The 26,979-nt window shown below is 36.6% G+C and overlaps 1 protein-coding gene across 7 annotated transcripts in view; it reads left to right on the top strand.

Moving 5' to 3' along the window:
- The window catches only part of USP15 (ubiquitin specific peptidase 15), a 138,573-nt gene that overhangs the window by 64,589 nt on the left and 47,005 nt on the right, over window positions 1–26,979 (top strand). For 3 of the 7 annotated variants that reach the window (XR_007354602.2, XM_048835941.1, XM_048835944.2), the window contains exons 7-8: window positions 13,958–14,041; window positions 22,109–22,253. Coding sequence is in view for 4 of the 7 variants with exons in the window: in XM_048835941.1 (XP_048691898.1) it covers window positions 13,958–14,041; window positions 22,109–22,253 (229 nt within the window). In the remaining 3 variants the exon portion in view is untranslated. The other 4 variants (XR_007354603.2, XR_007354604.2, XM_048835947.2 and 1 more) reach the window with 3 other exon arrangements.

Below are 26,979 nucleotides of genomic sequence, written 5' to 3'. Positions count from 1 at the left end.
TTTAGTTTTTTTGAGGATTTAGACATATATGTACACATAGTCTGAAGTTTTTGCTCCTTTTGTGGATAATACCATAAGCATTTTCTTGTCCCGTTTGTATATGATCACTTCTTTTTTACAAAAATATATTTGAGGGCTCAAAGTCTACAGAGTAGCCCTTCTTTGTCAGAATATTGTTACAGCCTTTATTCAGTTCACTTTTTGTCTTCTGAGTTAGTTTTCTATCTGATTTTGAAGCAAAATATTTTATTTATAATAAAAAAACCTACTATTTAAAATTCTTTATCATTTTTGCGAAGAAATAATCTTTAAAAAAAATTAACATCCTTGGATATGCCAGTTTCTGAGATTTTCTGGTAGAGTAGAATCATGCTTATTTATTTCTAAATTTATCTGTTGCAGTGAAAGGTGATACATCACCCAGGATGTCCCCTCTCCAGCAAACCTTGTCCTATACAGATAGCTCTGCAAAGTATTTTTGTCTGATCTGTTTGTGTCAATTCAAAGGTTGTTACAATTTCTGAAAGCATGTTTATGTGCCTCTATTCAAGTCCAATGAATGTTTTAAAGGTTATCGTTACAGAATGCTATCGATCTTTGGTTAGAGACCAACTACATTTTTAAACTAGAAGATAAACATCTATTTGTTCTTTTAGTCTAGCATGTTAAAACTCTCTTACTTTTAGACTTTTCCCACAACTGTTAAAATGTTTTTGAGCTTTCACTTCGTTAAAGTAGTATCTCTTCTGGGGGAGCGGGTTTAAATTACATAAAATCGTGTTGTTACTATTAGCATTTTTATTCTTCAAAGATAATTAATTAAAAGATTTGGTCATTTTTATAAATGTTTAGTAATTTTATTCAGTAATGATAAAATATTTGAAGTATATTGGTCCTTGAAATCAGGAGATGGATTTTTACTTAGATACCCATATTTAAAGAGAGTAGATTTTCAAGCTCTTTTAGAAACCTAGCCCCTTCGTTCTGAAAATCTGGCTCCAGTTGTTGGTGATGAGTAGTTTTGAAAATATCTTCCAAAAAGGCTTTGGGTGATAAGAAAGACTAATTATTAGATTTAATTGAAAACCAGCAAAAAACCCCAACAGACTATTCTGTTTTAAAAATTTTTGGCTAGCTCTAATTCTTTTATCTGTCTTTCATAATTCCTGAGGATATGTTCATTTTTAAATCCAGAGTGGTTTTTATCTCCAGTATACTCCATACTTCCAGTAGAATATATTCAGATACAGGATCATATTATCTGTGCATACGCGAAACAAGTGAAAGTCTTTTCTAACTTGGATACTCTTGATTTTTTTCCCCCCATTTAATCTGAATTTGAGCCCAGTTGTTCAAGCTCAATAGTAAAGAAAATTAGAGGAAGCGGGCATCCTTGACTTTTGCCCATCCCATCCTAAAACTTGTTGGTTTGTTTTTTCCCTTGTGCACTATCAAAGTAGCTGTAGGGCTAGTGTGCATATTTCCTTTAGCCAATGTAGAAAGTTACCTCAAAATGCCATTATCACCATTGTCTTATAAGACTAATGCAGTTTTGACTGTCAAAAGGTTTAATTGCATCCAGTGATGAGATGATCCAGGAAGGTGCTTCTGACTGAAAGGAATATAATAAGCTGAAGCTTTATAAATATTATTCAGAAGTTATCTACCCTTAAATTCATTTTGATCTTAATTACTTTGGTATTACTGTTGCCAGTCTCAAGGCTAAAGCCACTTTTAGGACTTTAAATTGTATATTCAGCCAGGAATTTAGAGCATGTTTACTTTCTCCTGTCCTTCTTGATGGATTAACTCTTTATCAAACATAGTGAGTGTGACACCTCCCTTTTCTAAAATTTTAAACTTTTGTCAAAATTGTAATTTACAAGAATAGCTCTAGTCAATATTCAAAAGTTTTTTCTCCTTTATAAAAATCACTTGCAAAAACATACAGACAAATTATACATACTAATTAAGCAGACATTTCAACCATATCCAGGAACTGCTTGCTTTATTTTTCTATCTTTTGATTTTAACCTCCATATTACACTGGGGGTGACTAAATATTCCTCCATGCGGAAGTGGTTTGTATGGCAGTATAAATCTATTACAATATGTCTGAGACAACATAAGAGTATCAGTTTTCCTTCCTTTACTTATACTACTATAATTAGCTGTGTCAAATTATAGGAATTCACTTAACATCTTGCACAGAATTCCTACAGCAATATCTTAAATAGAACGCTTTTTCACTCTGCATCCCTTGTTTTGAGAGTCAGAATATTGGGAAGTGAATTAATAGTTTTATGCTGTGACCATATAAAACTGCCAAACATTTATTATTCTAAAATATACCTTTGGAGAATAGATCACTAGGGAAATGTCTCACCGAAGCAAATAGACCTTACTTTTGGCTAACATGCTGGGGATGTTACACTAATGTAAGGTTTCAGAGTAACAGCCGTGTTAGTCTGTATTTGCAAAAAGAAAAGGAGTACTTGTGGCACCTTAGAGACTAACCAATTTATTTGAGCATAAGCTTTCGTGAGCTACAGCTCACTTCATCAGATGCATACTGTGGAAACTGCAGAAGACATTATATACACAGAGACCATGAAACAATACCTCCTCCCACCCCACTCTCCTGCTGGTAATAGCTTATCTAAAGTGACCACTCTCTTTACAATGTGTATGATAATCAAGGTGGGCCATTTCCAGCACAAATCCAGGTTTTCTCAACCCCCTCCCTTTCCAAAAACCACACACACAAACTCACTCTCCTGCTGGTAATAGCTTATCCAAAGTGACCACTCTCCTCCCTACAATGTGCATGATAACCTGGATTTGTGCTGGAAATGGCCCACCTTGGTTATCATGCACATTGTAGGGAGGAGAGTGGTCACTTTGGATAAGCTATTACCAGCAGGAGAGTGAGTTTGTGTGTGTGGTTTTTGGAAAGGGAGCGGGGGTTTGAGAAAACCTGGATTTGTGCTGGAAATGGCCCAACTTGATTATCATACACATTGTAAAGAGAGTGGTCACTTTAGATAAGCTATTACCAGCAGGAGAGTGGGGTGGGAGGAGGTATTGTTTCATGGTCTCTGTGTATATAATGTCTTCTGCAGTTTCCACAGTATGCATCTGATGAAGTGAGCTGTAGCTCACAAAAGCTTATGCTCAAATAAATTGGTTAGTCTCTAAGGTGCCACAACTACTCCTTTTCTCTTTACACCAACGTAAGGCTTCAAACAAAGGTTATCCAGATGCCATTGTATTTAATTTTGTTAACCATCAGTTTCCCCTGCCAGCTCCATACAAAAATCTGAGGCATGTTAAGAGTATGTGTACACAAGAGGCTTTTTTTAACCTCAAGTTAATACCTTTGTGACTTGTCTTTACTAGGAAAAAAGGTGATAATTTTTAACACGTTAATTAACATTTTAACTAATAGGTTAAAACTGTATAGCTTTCCTCATATTGGTGTTCGGTGCTTTGTGCTTCTGATGAAGTTCACAGACAGATGCTAGAATGACATCTATGCCCTTGATAAGTTGCCTCTTGCAATTCCCTACCTATATCTAGTATAAGCTGTTTTCCTCAAAAGTATATGTGCAGATCAATACCTCGTGTGAGTGCTCCCCCATTTTTTTGGTACCGAATTGAGTGCACTGGGTGCTATAGACTCTTACTTCTGCAGGAATTCTGCGCCATTGGGCAATGCAGAAATTTTGCAGAAATTAATGTTGTGCGTGCAGAATTTCCTTTTTTCCCCTCTCAGAAATGGGCTGCAGAGATGTTGGCTGCCACTAGGGGCTGCTGGACCTGGCAGAGCCCAGCTCACAAATAGAAGACAAGGCTGGGGGAAGGAGGAGGGAACTGGAGGGTTCCCAGCACCTCAATTCCCAGCATGCCCTAAAGGACGGAGGAGGCAGCAGTGGTATGCAGGAAACTCCATGCAAGTGCGGGACGCAGCATCAGGCTGTTTCTCCCTCTGGATCCCTGCCCTCTGGGGGGATTGGGGGTGTGAGTGTCTGGGCCGAGGGGGGGGCTGCATCTGGTCTCTGGGAGGAGGGGATGTGAGTGTCTGAGCTGAGGAGGGGCTGGCGGCTGGGCTATGGGTGGAGGGGGTATGAGTGTCTGTCGCTGGGTCAGGCCGTGGCTGGGCTCTGAGGGGTGAGGTGGAGGCGCTGCTGGTCTGTGGGGGAGAAGGGGTGTGACTGTCTGGGCTCTTATAGCAGTTTCTTTAACTCTCTCTTCTCCTGGGGAAATTTCGTGTGTCTGTATTGTTACAGACATACTCGCTGACAGGTATTTTGAAATAAATTACCAAAATAATTGAAACTGGTTTAATTATATAGTATTATTTTGACAAATAACATTTGCAGAATTTTGCAGATTTTTAACATCTTGTGCGCAGAATTTTTAATTTTGGGGGGCAGATTTCCCCCCGGTTTATATAGATTTTGTCTGGAATTACAAGATAAGAGGATGTTGCTTTGCCATTTCTCTCTGCCTGTCATGTGTGATAATTCAAGACTCTACCTATTGAATCCTACTGAGGTTCTCTCTAACTTTAGCAGCCAGAGTTTCAAATGAGGTTCGTCTGTGGTTGAAGACCATGGTTTAAAGATAAACACAAAGATAACGGAAGCCATGCAAATAGGGAATGTGGAAGAAGAGCTATAGTTTGAAGTTTCAAGAGAGAAGCTGAAGCAGAAGAAAGAATTTTGTATACTTGGGAAGTACATGTAGTGCCATCAGAGGGAGATCTGGAGAACTGAAAATAAGAAAACAGTGTGCACGGATGACGTGAAAAAGATGACAGGAATACTGCGGGACAGATAGTTAAGTAACAAACTGAAAGGAAAAGTGTATACTGCATGTGTCTGTCCCTGCCTACTCAATGGTTTTGAAATGGTGAGTCTTACGGAGATGGAAGAAAAAGAAGATGCAGGTAGTAGAAAACAATATTCTGAGTAGAATGGCAGGCAAGCAGAGGGTAGATGAGTGTGCATGAAAGAAATTAGGGAGAAGATGAAGTGCACATTTGAGGTGGGCTGGACATGTGATAAGAATGAGAGAAGAACAATCAGCAAAGAAAGCATGGAAGGAAGAGTACAGCAAAAAAGGACAGAAGATCGAAGATACAATGGAAAGTCAGTGGAAGATACAATGGTAAGAGAAGTTTGAAGGTAAAAGGACTGGAACTCCAACACCTATGGATTCGTGCCATGAACAGGAAGACATGGTGAAGAATCCTGGGCACCTCAGACCCCATGTAAATGGGAAAAGGAGTCAAGAAGTGAAGTTAAGGAATTTTCAACAAATAATAGCACAGGGATGAATATTAGGAAAGTCTGTAAATATTAAGAATACCAGAAAATATTTTAAAATGGATAAAAAAGAAACGGGAACAGTCTGGTGCTCCTGGAGTGTTAGGGGACTAAAACACTAAACATGTAAAAATGGTACTTTCTGCTTTTGAAAAAGCAGAAGGTAGTAGTGGCAATGCTTCAATAAACTAACTCAAAACAAAAGAAGAAATCAAACTTAAAAGGGAATGGGCCTCTCATGTATATGGAATGTCTTATAGTCCCTGAAACAAAAGGGTGTTTATACTACTAAGTAAGCAAGTATAAATGTGAGGGAATGTGCAAAGTATCAAAACTGATCCAGAGGACAGGTGAGTTTTGGTGCAGGGATGTGTAGAGGGTTACAATATGTAACATCTGTGCCCCAAATGAGGATAGCTCATTGGTTAATATTTTTGGAATGATTACAACAGTTCAGAATTAATGGGTAATAGCTGCAGATGACTTTAACTGTTTTCTTCACCTCATGTCAGGTAGATTACCAGTTAGGTGAGAAACGCCGTGTAAAAAAGCTCAAATACTGGAGTCAACATATAAAGAATAGGACATGATAGATATCTGAGGTTCCTACCCTCTAATGGGAAGGACTTCACTTTTACTCTGAAATTGCCAAAATATATAAAAATTAGATCTATCCTAGTATAGCAAAAGTTTTTACATGAAATTTCAATGTTAGAATTGTATTAAATCGTATCTCGCACCATACATTTATCTTCATGAAAATGAAGTGTAATTCAGGAATAAGAGACAGAAGTTTGAGATTTAGTAATATATTGTTAAAAGACAAAGGCTTTATGAATAATATAGAAAACCATATTGATTATTATATTTTAAGATAATCCCTTACAGGAAATATTCCCTGAAACTAGTTCGAGGCGGCCTTTAAAGCAGTAATGAGGGGATGTATTATCTCATGTAATTGTCATGGTGGAAGAAAAGACAAAAGAACAGGTAGACTTAGAGAAATAAATTTACAGTTTGAAGAAGCAATATTAGACTGTTAACGCAGACTTGCTTCAAGAGATGGATGACAAAAAAGCATTAGAAGCACTGATGGGGGGGCGAAAAACAGACAGCTCTCTTACTTGCTGAACAAAGGTTTTTTTAAAGGGGAAACAAATCTAGCAAATTACAAGCCAGACTGATTTCCTACAGAAAACCTGGAACAACCGTACCCTTTGTTAAGGACAAAAGTGGAATACTCCAAAAAACGAACAAAGGGATTAACAAAATAGTAACAGAATATTTCAGGAAGATCTATACTAGCAAATATGTAAAAATGGAAGAATTAAGTAGTAGTATATTGCAGGGTTTTAAAAGGCCCAGGCTTTCATATAATGAGTAGTAGATGGCCCAACAACACAATCTCATTACTAAAATTAGAGAGAAGTCCTGCTGCAGATGGATCCACTCTGAATTCTATAAAATGTTTAAAAACACAGGTATCTCCATTGTTAGCTAATGTATTTCAGCCTTCTTGGGTAACAGAGTGCTTAATAAATAACTTGTATCAAACATACAGTTTTGATACCTAAACCATATAAGGATTTGTCAGATCCAGCATCATATAGGCTCATCTCTTTAATAAATATAGATAGTAAGATTTAAACTACACTACTAGCATCCAGATTAGAGACAATAATGCCTAAATTAGTGCTCCAAAGCCAAGCTGGCTTTCTAAAAGGAAGAAGCTTCTTAACATAAAAAAACTCCTACCTATGTTACAGGATTCTAAGGGCGGTAATAAAAACAACTGCATTTTTAGCTATGGATGCAGAAGAGACTTTTGACTTAGTAGAATGCCCGTTTTTATTTAGAACACTTTGGGGAACACTTTAATCCACTTCTGAAAGTAATCTACAAAAATCCTAAAGCATGTATTTGGGGAAATGTCTCAAAGACTGAGCTCATACTGTTATACAGAGGAATAAGAAAAGGGTGCTCCTTATAACCCTTACTAATTTGGTTTAATTATCAAACCATTAGTGAAAAAAAATCAGAGACACTGAAGAAATTCAGAGAATAAGTGTATTAGGAATAGAAAACAAAGTTTCATTTTATGCTAATGACCTTATGCTTTTTATACAAGATCTAAATAAAAGTTGGCCGATTATTACAAGAAATAATTGAAGCCTTTCATCTACATCCTGATTCCTAACCAGACTACTCTGAAACAGAGATACTGTGCCTCTGCATCAAAATATACTGATAAATTTATAAATGCCCACTGAAGATAGTGGATAATACATTAATGCCTAAGTATCTTATTTTAACACCTAAAGGGGGGAGCTGTTCAAATTAAATATTGAGGCATTAATGAAAATTATTTACAATGACCTAGAAAGGAGGGCATTATTACCTAGTTGCATAGTTGAATTCATATACTTAAAATGAATAACCTGCCATATCCTTTTTCCGTGATTCCCTTTATACCTCCCAAAAAGTCTTCAAGAAATTTTAAAAAGTTATTCAAATATTTGTGAGATCAAATCAGAAACCAAGAATCAAAATGGAATAGCTGGAATGTCCAGTTGAGATGAAAGGCCCGGCACTACCAGACTTGAAGAGAGATTATACGGTGGCACAAATTAGACCAGTACTGGAATGAATTGCTAATAGAGTAAATCCATCATGGATACAGATAGAGCAGAAACTGGTGAAGCTGATTTTGTTATAAAATTGTGTGCTAATTCATATCCCAAAATTCCAGCACCCATGAAATATCACCTGATACTTAAAAGTGCACTTAGCTGGGTGTATGTGAGGCACTTGACCAGACCAAGAAAAGCAGAGCTCTGTACTATCAATAATAATAAAAAAAAAAAAATAGCGTTTTCAAATCCAGGCTGAATAAGAGAGTTTTTTAGTTGTTGGGGTAAATCTCTTTCTGATTAGTGGAAGAATTTTATTTAGTGATGAACAACCCTTAAAACAAACACATGTAGCTGCTACACTAGAAATAAACTGAAATCATTGAGTGGCTTTGATATAGACACTGTAATCCTATACTTATAGGATAGTCACAAAGATTATACATGGAGTATAATAAATTTAATTTCCCCTTCCCTTCAGAGCTTCTCTGTCTTCCTGTTCTTTTGAGACTGCTTTCCCACACTCCCCTAGAAGACAGAAAGCTAATATGAATGGTTATGTATATGTACTCTGTGTGCGCGCATGCACTATAAGCCTGTTTAAATAATTTTGAAAAAGGAAATGTTAATGATTAACAAAACATGTTAAATATACAATATTCTGCTTAATATTGTTAATTCAGTATTGAGACATGTAACTGTGTCAAAATAATGTAACTGTAATGTCTTTTTGTTAAGGACCCAAAATATGAATGAATAAAATATCCTCCCCTCCTCCGCAAAAAAAGTGTAAGCAAGCTGTCCTTGTTCTTACTGTTTTCCCTAGTGAGGAGACCAATTGCCAGGCAAAACCCAAAAAGTCAGTAAGCTCTAAGTAGCTACTTGGGATAATCTTTTAAAATGATGTCTGAAACAGAATCTATAGGTTCCTTCCCCACTCTGAACTCTAGGATACAGATGTGGGGACCTATATGAAAACCACCTAAGCTTATTTTTACCAGCTTAGGTTAAAACTTCCCCAAGGTACAAACTATTTTACCTTTTGCCCTTGGACTTTTTTGCTGCCACCACCAAGCATCTAACAAATATATAATCGGGAAAGAGCCCGCCTGGAAACGTCTCTTCCTCCCTCCCTAAACCCTACAGCCTCTTTCCTGGGGAAGGCTTGATAAAAATCCTCACCAATTTGCATAGGTGAACACAGACCCAAACCTTTGGATCTTAAGAACAATGAAAAAACAATCAGGTTCTTAAAAGAAGAATTTTAATAGAAGAAAAAGTAAAAAGAAGCACCTCTGTAAAATCAGGATGGTAAATACCTTACAGGGTAATCAGATTCAAAACATAGAAAATCCCTCTAGGCTAAACCTTAAGTTACAAAAAGACACAAAAACAGGAATATACATTCCATTCAGCACAGCTTATTTTCTCAGCCATTTAAAGAAATCAGAATCTAACGCATATCTAGCTAGATTACTTACTAAGTTCTAAGACTCCATTCCTGTTCTGTCCCTGGCAAAAGCATCACACAGACAGAGAGAGAGTTTTTGTTTCTCCCTCCCCCCAGCTTTTGAAAGTATCTTGTCTCCTCATTGGTCATTTTGGTCAGGTGCCAGTGAGGTTATCCTAGCTTCTTAACCCTTTAGAGGTGAAAGGGTTTTTCCTCTGGCCAGGAGGGATTTTAAAGGTGTTTACCGTTCCCTTTATATTTATGACAGACACAGAATCTATAAGCTCTAAAATCCTATCCTAAATGATGTTCAATACTTTTAAGGAGACCAGTGGCTTGCAACAAATTCAGTGAGTTGGGAAGCTCCAGAACTTAATTCAAATTAGAAATAGCTGTTTAGCCAGTTGACTGACCAAATGTTCATATGACTTTGAATGCATATTATTTGATCAGACAAAGTCAAATGATAAAATTAAATAGAACACATTGTTTAAAATGAAAGTAACACTATCCAGTATCCAATTTATTTTAATCATTATTGTCATCTTAAGAATACAGAACTAATCAGTATTTAATATTCAGAGCTACTTTCCAGCTCAAATAATAAACAGATATCACAGACATGAGGCTGATGTAGGTAAGGACAATATGATTTCCTTTTGTTGTTGAAATGAATAGCATTCTCTTTTCTAAAATAAAGATTATAATGCCATCCATTTCACATTGCTCAGTATGTTCTTGAATATATCCATAGTAAATATTTCATTCTGTAACAGCTAAAGTTTCACAATTCAGTTGAGTATGAATAAAGTTTAATAATTGGTTTTCTGTTCTTATATCAGAGAATTGCTGCATTGACTTAAATAGTAAACTACCTTGACTATTGTCAGATATCTTTTAAGGGAGTTGCTATTATAATGTTTTACAGAAAATGTGAATGTTACTATAGCACATTAAAAGATGCCCTGATTTAAAACCAAAGCAACTTCCTTCTTTTCTTTTTCTCAATCCCCTACTTATCGCTGCAGGGTCTAAGTGCATATTCTTTAGTCAAACATTTACAAACATATGCTTTAAAACAAGCAGCCAAAATTTATTGTGTGCCATATTTTCAAATGACTGCACTATGTAGAAAATGCCTTTAGTGTTGGAATCTATATTATAGTTAAAATGGGGGAGTTGAGTTTTTGTACCACTGTCATCCTTAACGTATTTTGTCACAGCAAATGTTTGACATTCTTACTGTATTTGTTAGTAGACCTGTTTTACCATTCCTATAGGACCTTTTATTTTAAAAAGTGAAAATTAAAAGTGAAAAATAAGAATGACCTGTGAACACTCTTATCTGTTACCTTAAGATTGATGTTTTTGTACTTTCCATTGTTTGTTTGATACTCTTTTTGAAAAATGAAAATGAAATCATTCTCCAGTTATTGTTTTCAGTGTTTGTGAAAAAGTAGTTTATGTATTGAATGCTGTAAGTGCCATGACTGCCTTCTGTTTTTCTTAGTACCCAAGCTTATCAGTGTCAGCAAGAATGTATACAGCTCTAACAATGTTTTAGCTAGCTGCCTGCCGTAGAGCAGTAAGACTGACTTACTAAGGTGTCATATTAAGCTGTCACATTATTTCATAGCAAATGCGTGTTTTTATACAGATATTTAGAATATGGACAACATTTCCCATCTAAATATAAAAACTTTCTGATTGCTACCTTATTTAGAATCAAAATTTACTTATTCTATTTATCTTTGGGGGGAAATGCCTGTTAATAGTAAAACTGAGTGGGATTACTTTGACTATTTGGTAAATATTAGCTGTAACAGATTGCTTCTCTTTATTAAAAACAAAATAGTATTTATGTGGTCAAATGTCATACACATTACAATTTTTTGTTTGAAAATGTAATTAGAAAATAAACAACTTAATTGTTCCAGCTTACCTTTGTCTTTAAGTTCCCTTTAAAATACTTGATCTCAAGAAAATGGAGTGTAAACAGTTTCACTTTTGATTTAACTTGAGCTTAAATGGTCAATGAGAAGATGACTTCATAATATTTTATAACTTTCCTGTACATGTAATCTGTGTATTTATTTATTGCTTTTTATGGTGGTAATGTCAGGTTTCACAATGGAGAGAGGTAAATAGTGGGGTCTCCCAAAGATCTGTACTGAAATCTGTGCTGTTTAACATATTTATAAATTTTCTGGAAAAGGGGTGAAGTGGCAAAATGCGAATAGGATACAAAATTATTCAAAATAGTTAAATCCAAAGCAGCTGTGAATAATTACAAAGGAATCTCACTACACTGGGAGGCTGGTGACAAAATGGCAGATAATATTCAGTGTTGATCAGGGCAGCAAAATGCACATTGGAAAACAATCCAACTGTACATACAAAATGATAGGGTCTAAATTAACTATCACTCAAGAAAGAGATCTTGGTGTTACCATGGATAGTTCTCTGAAAATATCTGCTCAATGTGCTGCAGCAGTCAAAAAAGTGAACAATCTTAGGAACCATTAGGTAAGGGATAGATGATAAAACCAAAAATACCATAATGCTGCTGTATAAATTCATGTTAGGCCCCCACCTTGAATGCTGTGTGCAGTTCTGGTCACCTTATCTCAAAAAAGATGTATTAGAATTGGAAAAGGTACAGAGAAGGGCAATGAAAATGATTAGGGATAAGGTATAGTTTCCATATGAGGAGAGAGTAAAAAGACTGGGACTGTTCAGATTAAAAAAGAGATGAGTAAGGGGGATATGAGAGAGGTCTGTAAAATCATGAACAGTATGGAGAAAGTGAATAAGGAAGTATTATTTATCCCTTCACATAACACATGACCAGAGGTTGCCCAATGGAATTAATTGACCGCAGTTTTAAAACAAACATAAGGAAGAACTTCCCGTGGCAACAAGTTCCACAGGTTGACTGTGCATTGTGTGATATTGTGAAGGCCAAAAATCTAAGAGGGTTCAAAAAGGAATTGGACCTATCCTCCATGAACTTATTTATCAATGGCTATTAGCCAAGATGGTCAGGGACATAACCCCAGGCTCCAGGTGTCCGTTAGCATCTGACTACAGGAATTTGGTACTGGACAACTCAGAATTGACCTGTTCTGTTCATTCGTTCTGACGCCTCGGTCACTGGCTTCTGTCAAACAGGGTTCTGGGCTGGATGGACCATTGGTCGGACCCAGCATGGGCTGTTCTTATGGTCCAAGGAAAAGAGGGTGATTTTAAATTATAACCTAGGAAGAATACATAATATCAAGTATCAGAGGGGTAGCCGTGTTAGTCTGGACCTGTAAAAGCGGCAAAGAGTCCTGTGGCACCTTATAGACTAACAGATGTATTGGAGCATAAGCTTTTGTGGGTGAATACAAAACGTCCGTTAGTCTATAAGGTATAATAATACCAGAAGGCCAAAGGGGTTTTCACAATCAAAGTAATTTTCTTTTCCCAATGGCCATATCTTATGCTTTTATTGCTTGGAAGCACTAGGATTTAGTTGTTTATTAAATATTTTTAAATAGGTGTCAAATCTCTCATGGAGAGTTCTCGGAACAGAATCTATATCTGCTGTGAGCCATTTTGTTTTTGAAAGCACAGAACATCTGAACATGTAATATTTGTTACTACTTCTGCCTGACTTTTGCATGCCATAGTACTAAACAGTCTTAGGTCACTTGGGGGCCAGTTCAGTCAGTTAGGGTTTTTCCATATTTTTCAGTGTTTTTTGTGTTGGGCCTATATGCTTAACTAAGGAAAAACAGCAAGATTATGCTGTATATTAATTACATGTAATTGTTACAACTCAAGGGGTCTCCTTTATTGAAAACATTCAACAACTCCAAATTTAGAGTTTTTAAAAGGATGCATAGTTTAGATAATGTGCAAAGACTATAATGCTCTGATTTGACTTGGCGTTGAGTATACATGAAATATTTCCTAATGTTTTGCGTCTCCAACAATTTCTGCTAAAGTCCATTAGTCATTTAAAAGAGAAGCTCTTAAAAAGTGGTATAATGTTGCTTTTAAATGGCTGAATTTACACTAATTTGGGAATACTTATCTTTTAAAAACAACATGTATTCTTGTTTTAGTTACAAATGACACTTTCATATCTCATCTCAAGCCATTTTAAAATTTAGAAATTAATAAAGCCTGCAAAAGATTTAATGTTCCAATTTTTGGAAGAAAAATGCATCTGCTTTATTTTGTTGCCTTCAAAAAGGCTGATAAACTTTTTGGCATTCTTTTTCTGTAGGAGATGTTTGGCTTACTTTAGTAACTTTTGTGATATGCGGTGCGATATGAAAGTTTGACATGGAGTGTTATGAAATAATCCATTTTAATTTTAAGAAGATGCATTTTGAAGATGGGAACCATTGTCCTGAATATTTAGTGCTCTGCTCATAAGAACTTTATTTTTTCATACTTATTTACATACATTGTTCATCTGTTAGCTTTTTCTTTTTCATGATTAATTTTAATACCTCAGCATTTTTATCTAATTTAACATTTTCATATTTTTAAAGGTCCCCAGGTGCATCCAATTTTTCAACTTTACCAAAGATCTCTCCATCTCTATCAAATAATTATAACAACATCAACAACAGAAAGTAAGCAACATATCTTAAGAACTTTTTTATTTAATTGAAATCTCCCAAATATGATTTGGAAAATGACCTTGTTTTTTTACTTTTTAAGTTAGGGAATTAGTTTTGTTTTGACAGTGCTCAGGTTGTAATTCCTTTATTATTGGTCAGTACTTCTTAGTGCAGGTGCTGTATAAGCATGATTTCAAGAAGTGAAACTCTGTTAAAGATGCTTGTGTGACTCTATACACATACTGTTCAACAGATAAGAGACTAAAAAGAACGTTGAGCGCCACAAGAAAGCGTCTTAAGACTTCCTTTAGAGTTTATCATGTGAAATACATTTTTAAAAATGTATTGCTGTAAATGAGAGAAACTAATAAAGGAAATTTAAAGTGAAGGGAGGCAGTTGTCCCCGCCCCTCACCCCCGCCCCTCACCCCCCCTCAAAAATCTGTGGATTGTATTAGAGTGGACAACAACGCACACTGGTTTGAGACCACTGCAATATGAAGACATAATGGTCAGGTGAGACTGATTTATAGTCCTTGAGTTAACATTGATAATCTGTCTACCTACTGTTGTGCCTTGGTGTTAGAAATCTGAGATCATTGTGTGAAAAGGATTGTTGTGTTTCAATATTGTAACAATAGATGCTCAGTGAAAAGACAGACTTTTTATCTGTCTTTAAAATTTATTTGCTTTTGTTAGTTTTACATTTCAAATTTCAACTTCCATACATTTTGTTTAGGAACTGGTATATTTAATATGACAAAATTCTAAAAGAAGAGCTTTCGCTGTCAAGCGGCCGCCTTAGTCTCTAATCCCTTTGTTGTAAAGTATGTATGCTGTAAAAAGCCAGCAGTTAAATGGATATTTCATTTCACTGCTTTCTACAGCCTTAATCAGTAGTAAAACAGCTTTCAAATGCCTGCAGCCAGAAGGCACCTATCTTGAAGACAAACTGAAGCGGCTTATTAAATCTTGCCATTCAGACTTAATTTAAAATATTTTTTCCAAATGTGTGTGCTATGAATAAGTGTTAACTTAAATGTTAACTTAATTTCTTAAAGGTAACATTAAATATTTTATACAACATCTTCCAGTTTAAATTCTGCATTTTTGAGAAGTAATTTTTCATATGGAGTAAAGTGTCACTTGTGCTTCTACTGATAGTGAGTAACCTCATCTCTCACTGTTTAACAGTGAGAGTGCATGTACTTAACTGCAGTCTGTTGTTCTGTGAGTGTGAATATTTGTAGTATTCGCCAAGAAAAAGTTTGCTTTTTATGGGTGTATGTAGAGTACATAATGATGGATCTGAGCTTCAAGTAGAAAAATAATAGCTTCTCCTCCTCCTCCTCCATTGTTTGAAAATCAGGATTATAATACCTAAAGCAACAAACTAACAAGATCACTATTTCCTGTGGGAGATCTCATTTTAAATCCAACTTACGCATTTTCAGTTTCATATCACCATAGACATTTTAAAAGACACTTATGGAGCCTGTTTCTAGTGCTTGCAACTTTCTACAACAATTTTCCTCAGGCTGATGATATTCATATTTGTTTGAAGCCACAATGTGAATTTTATGGGAACTTTGGGTAAAATTCTGTTCAATTGTTTAGTTTTCTGAACTTTTCTGAGGCTTTTCATATGAAAAACAAAGTAAAATGAATAACTCAAACTGCTTATTTTAGAACTTCAGACATTCCACGGAATTGGTCCTCAGTGTGTTACACAATAGACATATTTGAAATTTGATTTAGAAATTAAAGCATCCCACGTGTTTGAAAATATGGGTACAAACCTTTTTGAGTAACCAGGTATCCATAACTATTTCTGGAGAGCTGTGTATTGAAATAAAAACGGTTTTCTTTTATTCATTTACATAAATGCATATTTATTTCAGTAGGCAATCAGAATATTGCACATATGAAAATATCTGCTCAATGTGCAGCAACACTCAAAAAAGCTAACAGAATGGGCAATCGGAACATTGCACATTTGCATGACATACATAGTACAGTTCACAAAGAATCAGATTTTCAGTGTGAAATTATTCAGGTTTATTTTTTCCCAAACCAAGTAAACTCCTTGGGGAAAAATACTTATTAATGCAATGATATGGTTAAATTTAATTGAACAAAAATCATAGTTAGTTATTTTCACAAAAACAGAAAATATTCCGAAATGTATATATCATAAAGAAAAGCATTTATCAGTATACCCAGTAATATAAAATACATATTTTAAGATCAATTAATTACTAACTGAGCCATATCTGTTACTATCCCGACTTTTGTATCTGTAACATTAAATTAATAGTTTTGTAGCTTCAGATGTAAATTGTAATATTTGACTGTACTGTATGTAATTGTATTATACTCTTAAGGACTAAGATCAGCTTGTGTGCACCTCCCCATTTTCCCTTGCGGCCTCCAAATGTCGTTTTCCCTGAGGAAACTCTCCTTCTGCCTAGTTGTGCAGCTGGCCGCTGCATTTGGAGCAAACACACATTTCAGGGTCTCTTGCACTGCTGTCAGATGCTTTGGAGGACTGTAGAAATTGCAGGATTCTATGGTGCTTCTGCAGCTCCAAGTACGAATTAGTTGCCCTGGCTCAAAAGAAATCCCCGAAATTTGCTTTGAAGATGGCAGAAGCTAATGAGTAACAAAAAGGGAGAAGAAAATAAACAAGAGACAATCAGTATTGACTGAAACAGTCATGTCATTAGCTTTTGGCACCAAAACTTGACCAACTTACATGGCTAGTCATAATAAACAGTTTTAGCTGCAATAAGATTGTTTGACCATAGAGGGATGTAATTTACAAGGCAAAAATTCAACATGTGTTAGTCTGTTTTAGAAACCTGTGTAGTTGAGAAAGTGTTCTGATAGATACTAGAGCCTCAATTCTGCAAATATTTAAGCATGTTTAACTTTTCATAACTTTTCATTTCTATTGAGTAGGCAATAGAAATAATTATGCACATAAGTCTTCGTAGGACCAGCGCCTTAATTTGTAAATTAGTGTATTTACCATTAGCCTGAGCTTTAACCATGCAAATGATAGAATATTATACTAAGGATCCCCAGTAGTTAATCTTTGGTATACTTTTCAATTTATTGATCCTCTTGAAATGATAGCATTATAGGAGGATTGTCATATTATACTCTAGTGGTGATTTTAAGAGGATGGAAATGGCTAAATTTAGGTCTTAATTTTTATAATTTTAAGTTGTAATGTGAAATAGTGAATATATGTTTCATGTGTTGCTTAGTGTCAGGTACTTTTGAAATATGTTCGAGTTCCTTGAAAAATAGGAGTAAGAGAATAGATAACTAGGAGGTGTAGGATATGAAGCTTTTCACTTGTGAGAACTGCTTCAGATCTAACCAAGAAAGTCCTCTCCAGCTAGTCAGTTGTTTCCTATCACTACCTCTTCTCCTTGTGCTGTCACCTTGATGTGGTGGAGAAGCTTGCATATACTTAAGATCCTAAGAGAGATGCTGTCTGGAGTCCTGTACTCCTGGTAGGGTCACCCAGGGCAGTAAGGTGAGATTGCGGTAAGATTGTGCGGTAGTTGCACACTCAAAGGAGGATCTTCAAACAGACTTTAATTGCTTCTCTGAAGCTTAGCAAAGCCTAGGGCTAACTCTGAACGTCGGCAAAAAAAAACTTCTCCACCAGACAGTCCCCGGTCAATCACCAGACCCAACAAGGAAGATCTGTATCGACAAAGAAGAACTGGAAAATGTAGAATATTTTGCCTGTCTTAGCAGCCATCTGTCATGGAGGGCAGACAGAGATGTCGAAATTCAGCACAGAATTCGCAGTGCCAACTTTACCTTTGGCAGACTGTCTCAACGGGTGTTCAACAATCACAACATCCGAACACATACTAAACTGTTAGTTTACAAAGCGGTGGTAATCCCAACTCTCCAAGGCTGTGAGACTTGGGTGACCTACAGAAAACACCTGAAAAACCTGGACTGTCAGCACCAGCACTTTCTATGGAAGATCCTCAACATAAAGTGGGAGAATCATCGCATTAATGTCAGTGTCCTCACTGAGGCCAACATCTTCAGTGTTGAGGCCCTGATTATCCAACACCAGCTGAGGTGGAGCGGGCTCTGTGTGCGCATGCCTGATGTATAACTGCTGTATGCCCAGCTCGCCAAAGGAGAAAGAAACGATGAGGCCCAAAGAAATGCTTTAAAGATACCCTCAAGATAAACATCAAGAGAAATGGCATTGACACCGCACAGTAGGAGACAGCAGCCCAGGATAGGGATAACTGGCAAAGACTTGTCAGAAAGGGAATGTCCACTTTGAAGGAAAATCACCTTCCCTGGTCACAGAAAAATGCCAGAAAAGGAAAGACAACAGTCACGCAGCAATTTCGGCCCAACCTTGTCTTCCAACACCACCTCCAATGTCTGCCAATGAGCCTGTGTCTCAAGAATCAGAATCTTCAGTCACCAAAGGACCCGTGAAAAATAAAACCTCTGAAAGAGATCATCCTCGACCTCGAGGGGTCGTCGATGATGATCACTTCCTACGTGTCAGGCGTCTCCAGGGTGCTGGTACTTTTGTTCAAAATCTCAGCAGACATATCAAAGAGACAATGGGTGTAGAAACTGAAGTGTTTTACCCATAGCAATGGTTTGTTCAAGTTAAGTTTAGATACATAAGAGAATGATATTGAGAAGATGCTTGTTGAAAGCCTAAATAGAAATGTGGAGCTGACTTTGCTGTTAATCCTGGTTTAGGCTTAGAGTATACTCCAGTCTTATACTATTCTGATACTAAAACCTGAAAAGGAGAGACGTCCTTACAATCCTGGCTGAGCTTCCCCTTGTGGATGCTTATCATGCTGCTGTAATAGGCCCAACGGTTCGATCCTGGAGTCTAGTCACTATTTCAAGCTCAGAGCTTCCAGATACACTCTCAAGTGCGCGTGCGCACACAAACACACCCCCTTAGCGCTGGGACTCTTCAGTGTAACTGCCTTGGCTCCAAAACTAGTGCTGACCCTCCCAATCCTCCCCAGTAGCAATTGCATGTTCCCCAGTGTTCCATTAAAGTTGTGGGTGCTCTAGATTATTATTTCATCCACTGGAAATTGTGACAGTTAAAATAAGGGACACAGACTTTGAAAAGGAATTTGTAAATTAGTTACACTTTACTCATAGACACAGCACAAGAAATACAGAGATCTATGGAAAAATAATAAAAATAACAAAACCCTGTCTCCAGTGTCCTTACCCTTTTGAGAGCTCTCTGTGGATGTTGGTCAGTCTTTTCAGGGGCCCGGAACCTTCCTCTCCTCCATCTATATTGCCCAATCTTGTGTTTTTGTTCTGGTCAGTGAGAGAGCACCTTTCTAAGGGCAGAACTTGTCCTTTTATGAAGATCCAGACTCCTCTCTGAGGTTCCCCCCTCAGCAACTTCATGTCCATCCTCAGGTGATTTGTTGGCTTGGTCACAGCCCACCTGAAGTCCAGACTGAGAAAACTGGTTCCCCTGGGCTGCAGCCCTTGCATTATTCTATGGTACTTCCACTTGAGTGGAAGAACATTCAGGTTAATAGAAAAGGAGTACTCGTGGCACCTTAGAGACTAACCAATTTATTTGAGCATGAGCTTTCGTGAGCTACAGCTCACTTCATCAGATGTATACCGTGGAAACTGCAGCAGACTTTATATACACACAGAGAATATGAAACTATGAAATTCTTTTTGCGAATACAGACTAACACGGCTGTTCCTCTGAAACCTGTCATTCAGGTTAATGTCTTTTGATGGCTCTCCATTGTTAACCCTCTGCTAGTGAGCCCATAGAGTCTCTGCTAACCTCCTGGAATCCCCGTTCAATATGGAAGTTATATTCTTATAGTCTGTTGAAACTTCATATGACAAGGTAGATATCACAAGAAACTTCATGGTTCCCAAGTGTACACAGCATTCAGCTCAAGAAGTAAAGGGATTTACTCTCACCAAGTTCCCAGTATTTCTGCAGCTTATTGGCTGCAATAATGGTTGTAAAAGAGACTTTCCCACACCTGTTGCCAGAATGTTTATTAAATCAGGCGGCACAGGCATTGCACCAATTACAGGAGCGCTTCCGCCATTGGGAAATGAGGGTCACTGAGCAAAATTGACCTGGGGCGGGGGGAGGAGGAGCAGCCACAGTCTCCAAACCACTAGAACATACCTCTTTTGTGGGCCAGAATTGAGAATAGAAATAGATTCCCTTTGGACAAGTAAATTTGGACAGATGCATTTCCCTCACAACAGCTCAGCATTGATAGCTTACCTGAATTTGTGTGTATTTCATCTTTTGGAATACTTTCATTTTATTTTACACTGCCACAGGAATATTATATTTACCACATAATTTTCGGTAGTGTGTACCACAAAATACAAAAGGCAGTGTATCACCTCTGTATGACACTCGGGTTAAAACAAAAAAATCAGTATCAATTTATCTTCATCTGATTAATTGTATTTTAATATAAAAAATTAGTTACAAAATAGTGTAATCCAAAGACAATGTTGCATATGTTTTGGTCTGTGCAAACACTGATATTTACATCTATAAGTTTCCTGGCTATTTTAATGCTACTTATACTGTTAATATTATGACCCCTGTGTATGCATTATGCCTCAGATCGATGCAAGGTTCTTTCCCTTAGTGTCGATCTCTAAGGGACTGAAGAGCTTTTTTAGAAATATGAGGTATACTTGATTCTTGCATGTGTGTCTTTGAGGAAGAAGAGATTCTCGATTATTTTTTTTCTTTGTAATGCTCAAGAGAGCAGACTGTCTTAAAATTGGTTTTCTTCATCAGTAGTGAAATACTTTCAGATTAACTCAGCAAAACTGCTGAATTAAAATACATGTACAGAGGAGGACTGAAAGTGGGAGTTCATCTTGTAATCATTTAAATTGAGTATACTGAATACAAGTTTTAAGGGATATTTTTTAAATTGAAAAGTGCCCAAGGTACATCATAAGCCACTGTCACCCACTTGTATTTTTAAGATTATAAGGATTAATTTGTTGCACTGCAAGTTCTTTCCTTTTCATGCTTTTTCTTAGCAAATGACCTTCAAAATCTTGTTCAGGTGTATTCCAATGTGAAATATTTGAGGTTTGTAGAAATGCTCTTGAATCTTATCTAAAGCTATCATAAATATTTCATATGATTAGTAACTAAAAATAGTTTAAGGAATTTTAATCTTTTATGTGGATTTTAAATTTTTTTTCTATATGTAAGATAAAACTTGCTGTTTTACTGAGCTCTTTTACCCTTCTAATTTTCTAAAATATGCTTATTTTACTGTGGGAGGGGGGTTATATTTAGTATTCTGTCATGGTAATAAATTACTCTTAACTGAGCTAACATTTTAGTTATTATATAGTCTCCTCCAGTCTCTCTAGGTAGGTACATGGTACAGCTTTATGAAGTTGGAATGTACTTGTTAGAATGCATTTTGTGCATTCCTTATTACTCCAGGTTTTTTCCCGCATTTGAATGCTGTATTGTGCTGTCTTAGCAGTGAAACTATAAATAGAGTTTCTAATGCATCAAGCCAGTGATGTCACCGTGGCCTTGGAAATCTCAGTTCTCACCTGTAACCAAAGCACAACTCTTCATTCCAGTTTCTACTGTCCTCACTCTTACAGTAGCAGAATGCAGAAAGGATATACATGAGATGGTTTATTGCTGGTGGTGGTGCCTAAAGTCTGAGTGTTTTAAATTTGATGGAGCAATGAAGAATGGAGTGAGCTGTGAAGCTGCTCCTGTAAATCAAGGGTAGAGAGATACAATAGTAGTCTGTTTTGGTTGTTTCAGTGCATGAAAATGTTTGGTTGCTTGCAGGGAAAGAGAACTTCCTTTTCTTTTTGACTGAGATTTAAGATTGATAAGTTCCAAAGTTAAATGCTTCGAAGAAGATATCTAGTTAACAATAGTTACTTTTAATTTTAGATAACTTATTTGATAATTACCAAAAATACTGGAAGTATTAAAGCATTACAGGTCGTGTGGCTACATTGTGAAAAATGTTTTGTTTTCTTACAGTGTGAAAAATTCAAACTATTGCCTCCCATCATACACTGCTTATAAGAACTATGATTATTCAGAGCCAGGAAGACACAATGAGCAGCCTGGCCTCTGTGGCCTAAGTAACTTGGGAAATACGTGTTTCATGAACTCAGCAATTCAGGTAGGTGCTTCAGAGTAAAGTGAGCCTGGCTTGTTACTTGGCGATTAGTATTTTTGTATTTTGCATTGAGACACTTGGTTACTGGCAGAACACTATAAAATTTGAGAAAATAGCACAGATTGTTACGTGGGGAAATTGTTTTTATATCTACTGTTTCCCCATACGTTGTGCTTTACACATGGAGCCAGTTTCAGAGGGAAACCTTACTAGGATCCTAAGTAACCCAAGTGATCCCTTGAATAGGATTCTGTACTCTCCTCTGTTGCTTGGTACTTCATGAAAAGCACTAGGTGCAGAAGGAAACATACAAATTCTAATTTGAGAAAATCATTTGCCTTTCTTATCAAGTATAGGTGAACTTTTACACCTTTACCTCTTCAACCCTAAAAAGCACAACTACTGACCTTACAGACAGAGAGAGAAATGAGAGCACACAAGAACAATCGGAGAAAAAGATCTGAGAAATGCAGAGGTGGTGCAGCCAGAAACACGAACTGAGGGAAAAAACAAGGTGTGAGAAGAAATGGCAGATAATTGTGGGCTAGATAGAATGGTGACTCATGTCATTTTTTCTTCCCCACTATTCCCCACTAATAGTTGTGGGAAGCACAAGTCTGGATCAGCATAACCAAAATATAGTATTTTTAGCTCCATTGGCTGGCTGGCTAGCTAGCTAATAATACTAATAGAAATAGAACAAAATGCATGGCACTTACAAATCCTGACAACAGTACTGTGAGCTAAACAGGTGCTGTGTTATCTTAATCTTATAGATGAGAAAACTGAGACAGAGGTTAAATGACTTGCTCAAAGTCACAGAGAGTTATTTCCAGATTTGTGATTTGACCTTCAGTTCTCTGCTCAGACTCCACTGTGCTACTCTTCTCATAAATAAAATAAACTTGGTAGCTGGTTATGAAACTTTTTAAAATGGAGGGGAAGAGCTGCTTTGTGGGGGGGATGTGGCTCTGCCTGTGTGTGTGTGCGGTTTCTATACGAACTTAGAAATGCCCATACTAGGTGATTCTTTTTTCTCTACTCCCACCAAATATGTACTTTCCTAGATATTTCCTTGCACTGTTAAGCACTCCACTTGGGTTACTTTTACCTCACTTGCACCTGAAATTTGGGAGAGCAGGGGAGAGAACAATGACATCAACATAAAATAATCTTAGATAGAATTAAGTAAACTAGGAGCTAGGTGAAATTTTGCCATACATGCCAACCCTCCTCCCCCTCCCCAAACACCTTATTGCACTTACCCTAGCGCTTACAATCAGTATAATCTGAATGTTTTTTTCCTATGAATGACTGGAAAGTGGCTATTGAATTAGAGTAGCCTTCCTTTTCAGACATTTCCTATCCTATTTCATGAGACATCTAATGTGAGCATCTGGGAGTGACTATTTTTGATCTGGTAGGTCTAGAATCAGATATTCAAATTTGTTTTTCAGGTAACTTAGTTGTTTTATGAATCAATTTGTAAAACAAGATATATGTTTGCTTCTGCTGACTTACAAGATACTATTGTATGTGTTAATCAGAAGATAGCTGTATCTTTGATCTTATTGAGTACTTGTTTATTTCTTTTCTTGGGGGATGGGTGGAGGACTCCTTTGTTCGTGTGCAAGAAGCGCAAGGATTTTCCCTCAGTCCTACTTCGCAGCCATCCTTCCTGAGGAGAACTAGATGGAACTCTGCGTAGCCTGTCAATGCCTCATTATAATCAGATGTGAAAAATGATTGAGCATTGTGAGCCACACCCCTCCACTCCCAGGAGGTGAGCATGTTGCTTTCATGGTGCTTTCACCCTCTGCTGGGCCAGAGATCAATTAACAGGAAATATAACCCTGATCTCCCTTCTGGCGGTACAGTGCACTACCCCTAGGTGACCTCTTATTGAAGACAACACTTTTATGTTGCCTCAAAGGCATTTATTTTAGCCTCTTGTTACAGTGTTGGCATGAGTTGAACTGTTTCACTGGGAAAGGTTAGCTTTAGAGTTTGTACTCAGGCAATTAAAGCTTCTGGTGAATTTCTCTTGAGGATATTGATGCCTTTCAACTTGGCTGGAATAATTTAGGATTTTTTTTCTTTTGAACGTGGAAATAAAAGCTTGAGAGTCAGACAATGAACTGACATCTATTGGATTATTTTAACCTTTTATTCCCTTCTAGATAATTATCCTGTTGTTTCTGAGTGAATAGGGTAATGTATCAGGAAACTTTGGGAATATATTAGCTGCCAAAGGAATGGGAGCTGATCTACTTCTAGCTGTGAGCAGTAATAAAAATTTAGGAAGACTAGTATTTTTTGTGATTTGTGGTAGAAATAAGCCCAAATATTAGTAAAATTGTAACCCTGCTAGGACATTGGCTTAGTCTACACTACGGAGTTAGGTCCATGTAAGGCAGCTTAGGTCGACCTAATTATGTCCGTGTCTACACTACAGCCTTGCTTTCACTGATGTAAGTGCCCTAATACAGCGACGACATAATTCTGTTTCCATGTGAGAGGCTTATGTCGGTGTAGTTAAGGCAACATGGTGTACATATAGACACTGGGGGTTGCTTACGTTAGCTGTTGGCTGTCATTTTTGTCAGGTTCACAGACTAATTACTGCAGTGGCTGTACGTCTAACCTAGGTCAGTTTAAGTTTGTAGTGTAGACGTGCCTATGGTCTTACACCTGTTACCTACTTTAACAATATCTACCATTTTAACGACTTAAGTGCTAGTATCTGTCCGTGAAATTATTCTGGAATAGTCTATATGAAAATTTATTTTGCTGATCACTTCTAATGAAAACTTAAAATATATGGATAGATTTTGCTCCTACCTTTTTGTTTTTCTCTTAAAATTTTTTAGATATATCTTTCTACTTTCCTCCCCCTTTAAAAAAAACAGAAAAACAGAAGAAAAAAAAAACCTCTTGTAAAAGAAGAACATGATCTGATGTAGACAGATCTGAAGAAGGAACACTGTGTAGCTTGAAAGCTCTGCCCTTCCACCAGCAAAGTTGGTCCAGTAAAAGATATTACCTCTTCCACCTTGTTTGTCTCATGTCCTGGGACCAGCATGACTATAACAACACTGTGAGCAATAGACAGAGATTGATTTTTTTGGGAAAGATACAAAGCTGTTTAGCTTTGTTTTAGGAAGTAAGGAAGGAGAGTGTTGATTGGGAGGTAGTCAGTATGAAAGGTTTGGTCTGTCTCTTGCTATTGTGTAATGCCTAAAGTTACTGGATAGGAATGTTTTGATAAAAATAAAAGATTAAAAGAAAATAAGTAGTTAAAATGGTTTCCTTTTTAAAGTTTTTTTTGTTTGTATCTTTTATATTTATAAAAGCATTCCTATATAGTAATTTTAGGCATATACACAATCTTAGGCAAAAAGACTAAGAATAAAAAATGAGAATAATATAATATGCAATATAGATATTACTTTATACGGATAGCCTTTTTTATCTGTAGATCTAAAATCACTCTACTGTTGATTATATTTTGGACTTTCTTTCCCTCTTCTTTGCAAACTGAATCCTTAGACCCTCAATCCTAATAATCTTTTAAAATCACCTTGTTGCTTATGGATGTAAATGAGCTACTTGCCAGAGCATGTGCAGCCCTGTGGAGGTATTGAAAATAGCGTGTATTGGTAACTAGAATTTTCAAACAGTTTGGTTTCTGCTACAGTTGGAACCTCTTTAAACGTTCCCCAAGAAGATGGAGACCCAAGAGAGCAGTAGCAAGTTTTAAATGGCAGTATTTATTAGTGATTAATTTGATTTTTTTAAATTATGCCTTTGTTTATTGATAATGCCACAGCATTGAAAGAGTTAATGATAGACCTGTTTAATTGAAATGTATCAAATACTACAAGGATCCCAGAAAACAAGGCTTTAGTAAACAGCACCCTGATTTCAATAAGAAATACATCAATAAGCAAACTTGGGCTATTAGGTTCACAAAATACAAATCTAACAAAATAAATAACAATTGATGTACTGGTAAAAGGTCAGGATACGTAGAACACTTTTGGAGCGAATTCCTTCCGACTTCAAACTCAATGGGCAGAAATTGAAATTCATAAATAATTTATTTTTAATGAGTTCCCAAGAGTCTTGCTGAATGTGAAGTAAACAAAAATGCAGATAAGTGAAGTTACTCTTGAAATACTCTGCTACATCAATCTTCTGTGTCTCAATGAAAGATGCAACAATTTTAGCCTATCACACCGATAGTGCAGTGTCATGCAGTGCAAAACCCTTTTTTTAAAAAAAGAAAATTTATATGCCAGTCTTTTAGTGTGATCTTACTAATGATCTGTAAGATTGGGAAAGATTACTTAGTCCATTTCTCCAGTGGAATTGTTTATAGCAGAGGAAGTTATGAATAGGGCCCTACCAAATTCATGGTCCATTTTGGTTAATTTCGTGTGCATAGGATATTAAAAATTGTAAATTTCATTATTTCAGGTATTTAAATCTGAAATTTCACAGTATTGTAATTGTAGGGGTCCTGACCAAAAAAGGTGTCCTGCAGGGTCACAAAGTTATCGTAGGGGGATTGCAGTACTGCTACCCTTACTTCTATGCTTCAGAGTTGCTCCTGAAGGCAAGATTGAGAGCCTTGTTGTTCTTCTCAGAGCTCTAAGAACACCCTAGTGACTTGTGGTGAGACTACTAAATAGAAGACAACAGGTAGCAGATTTGGGATTTAACATGT

This window comes from Caretta caretta, chromosome 1, assembly GCF_965140235.1.
Source record: "Caretta caretta isolate rCarCar2 chromosome 1, rCarCar1.hap1, whole genome shotgun sequence".
Lineage (NCBI taxonomy): Eukaryota > Metazoa > Chordata > Testudines > Cheloniidae > Caretta > Caretta caretta.
The sequence above is the reverse complement of the archived record's forward strand: the minus strand, read 5'-3'. Positions and strand labels throughout refer to the sequence as shown.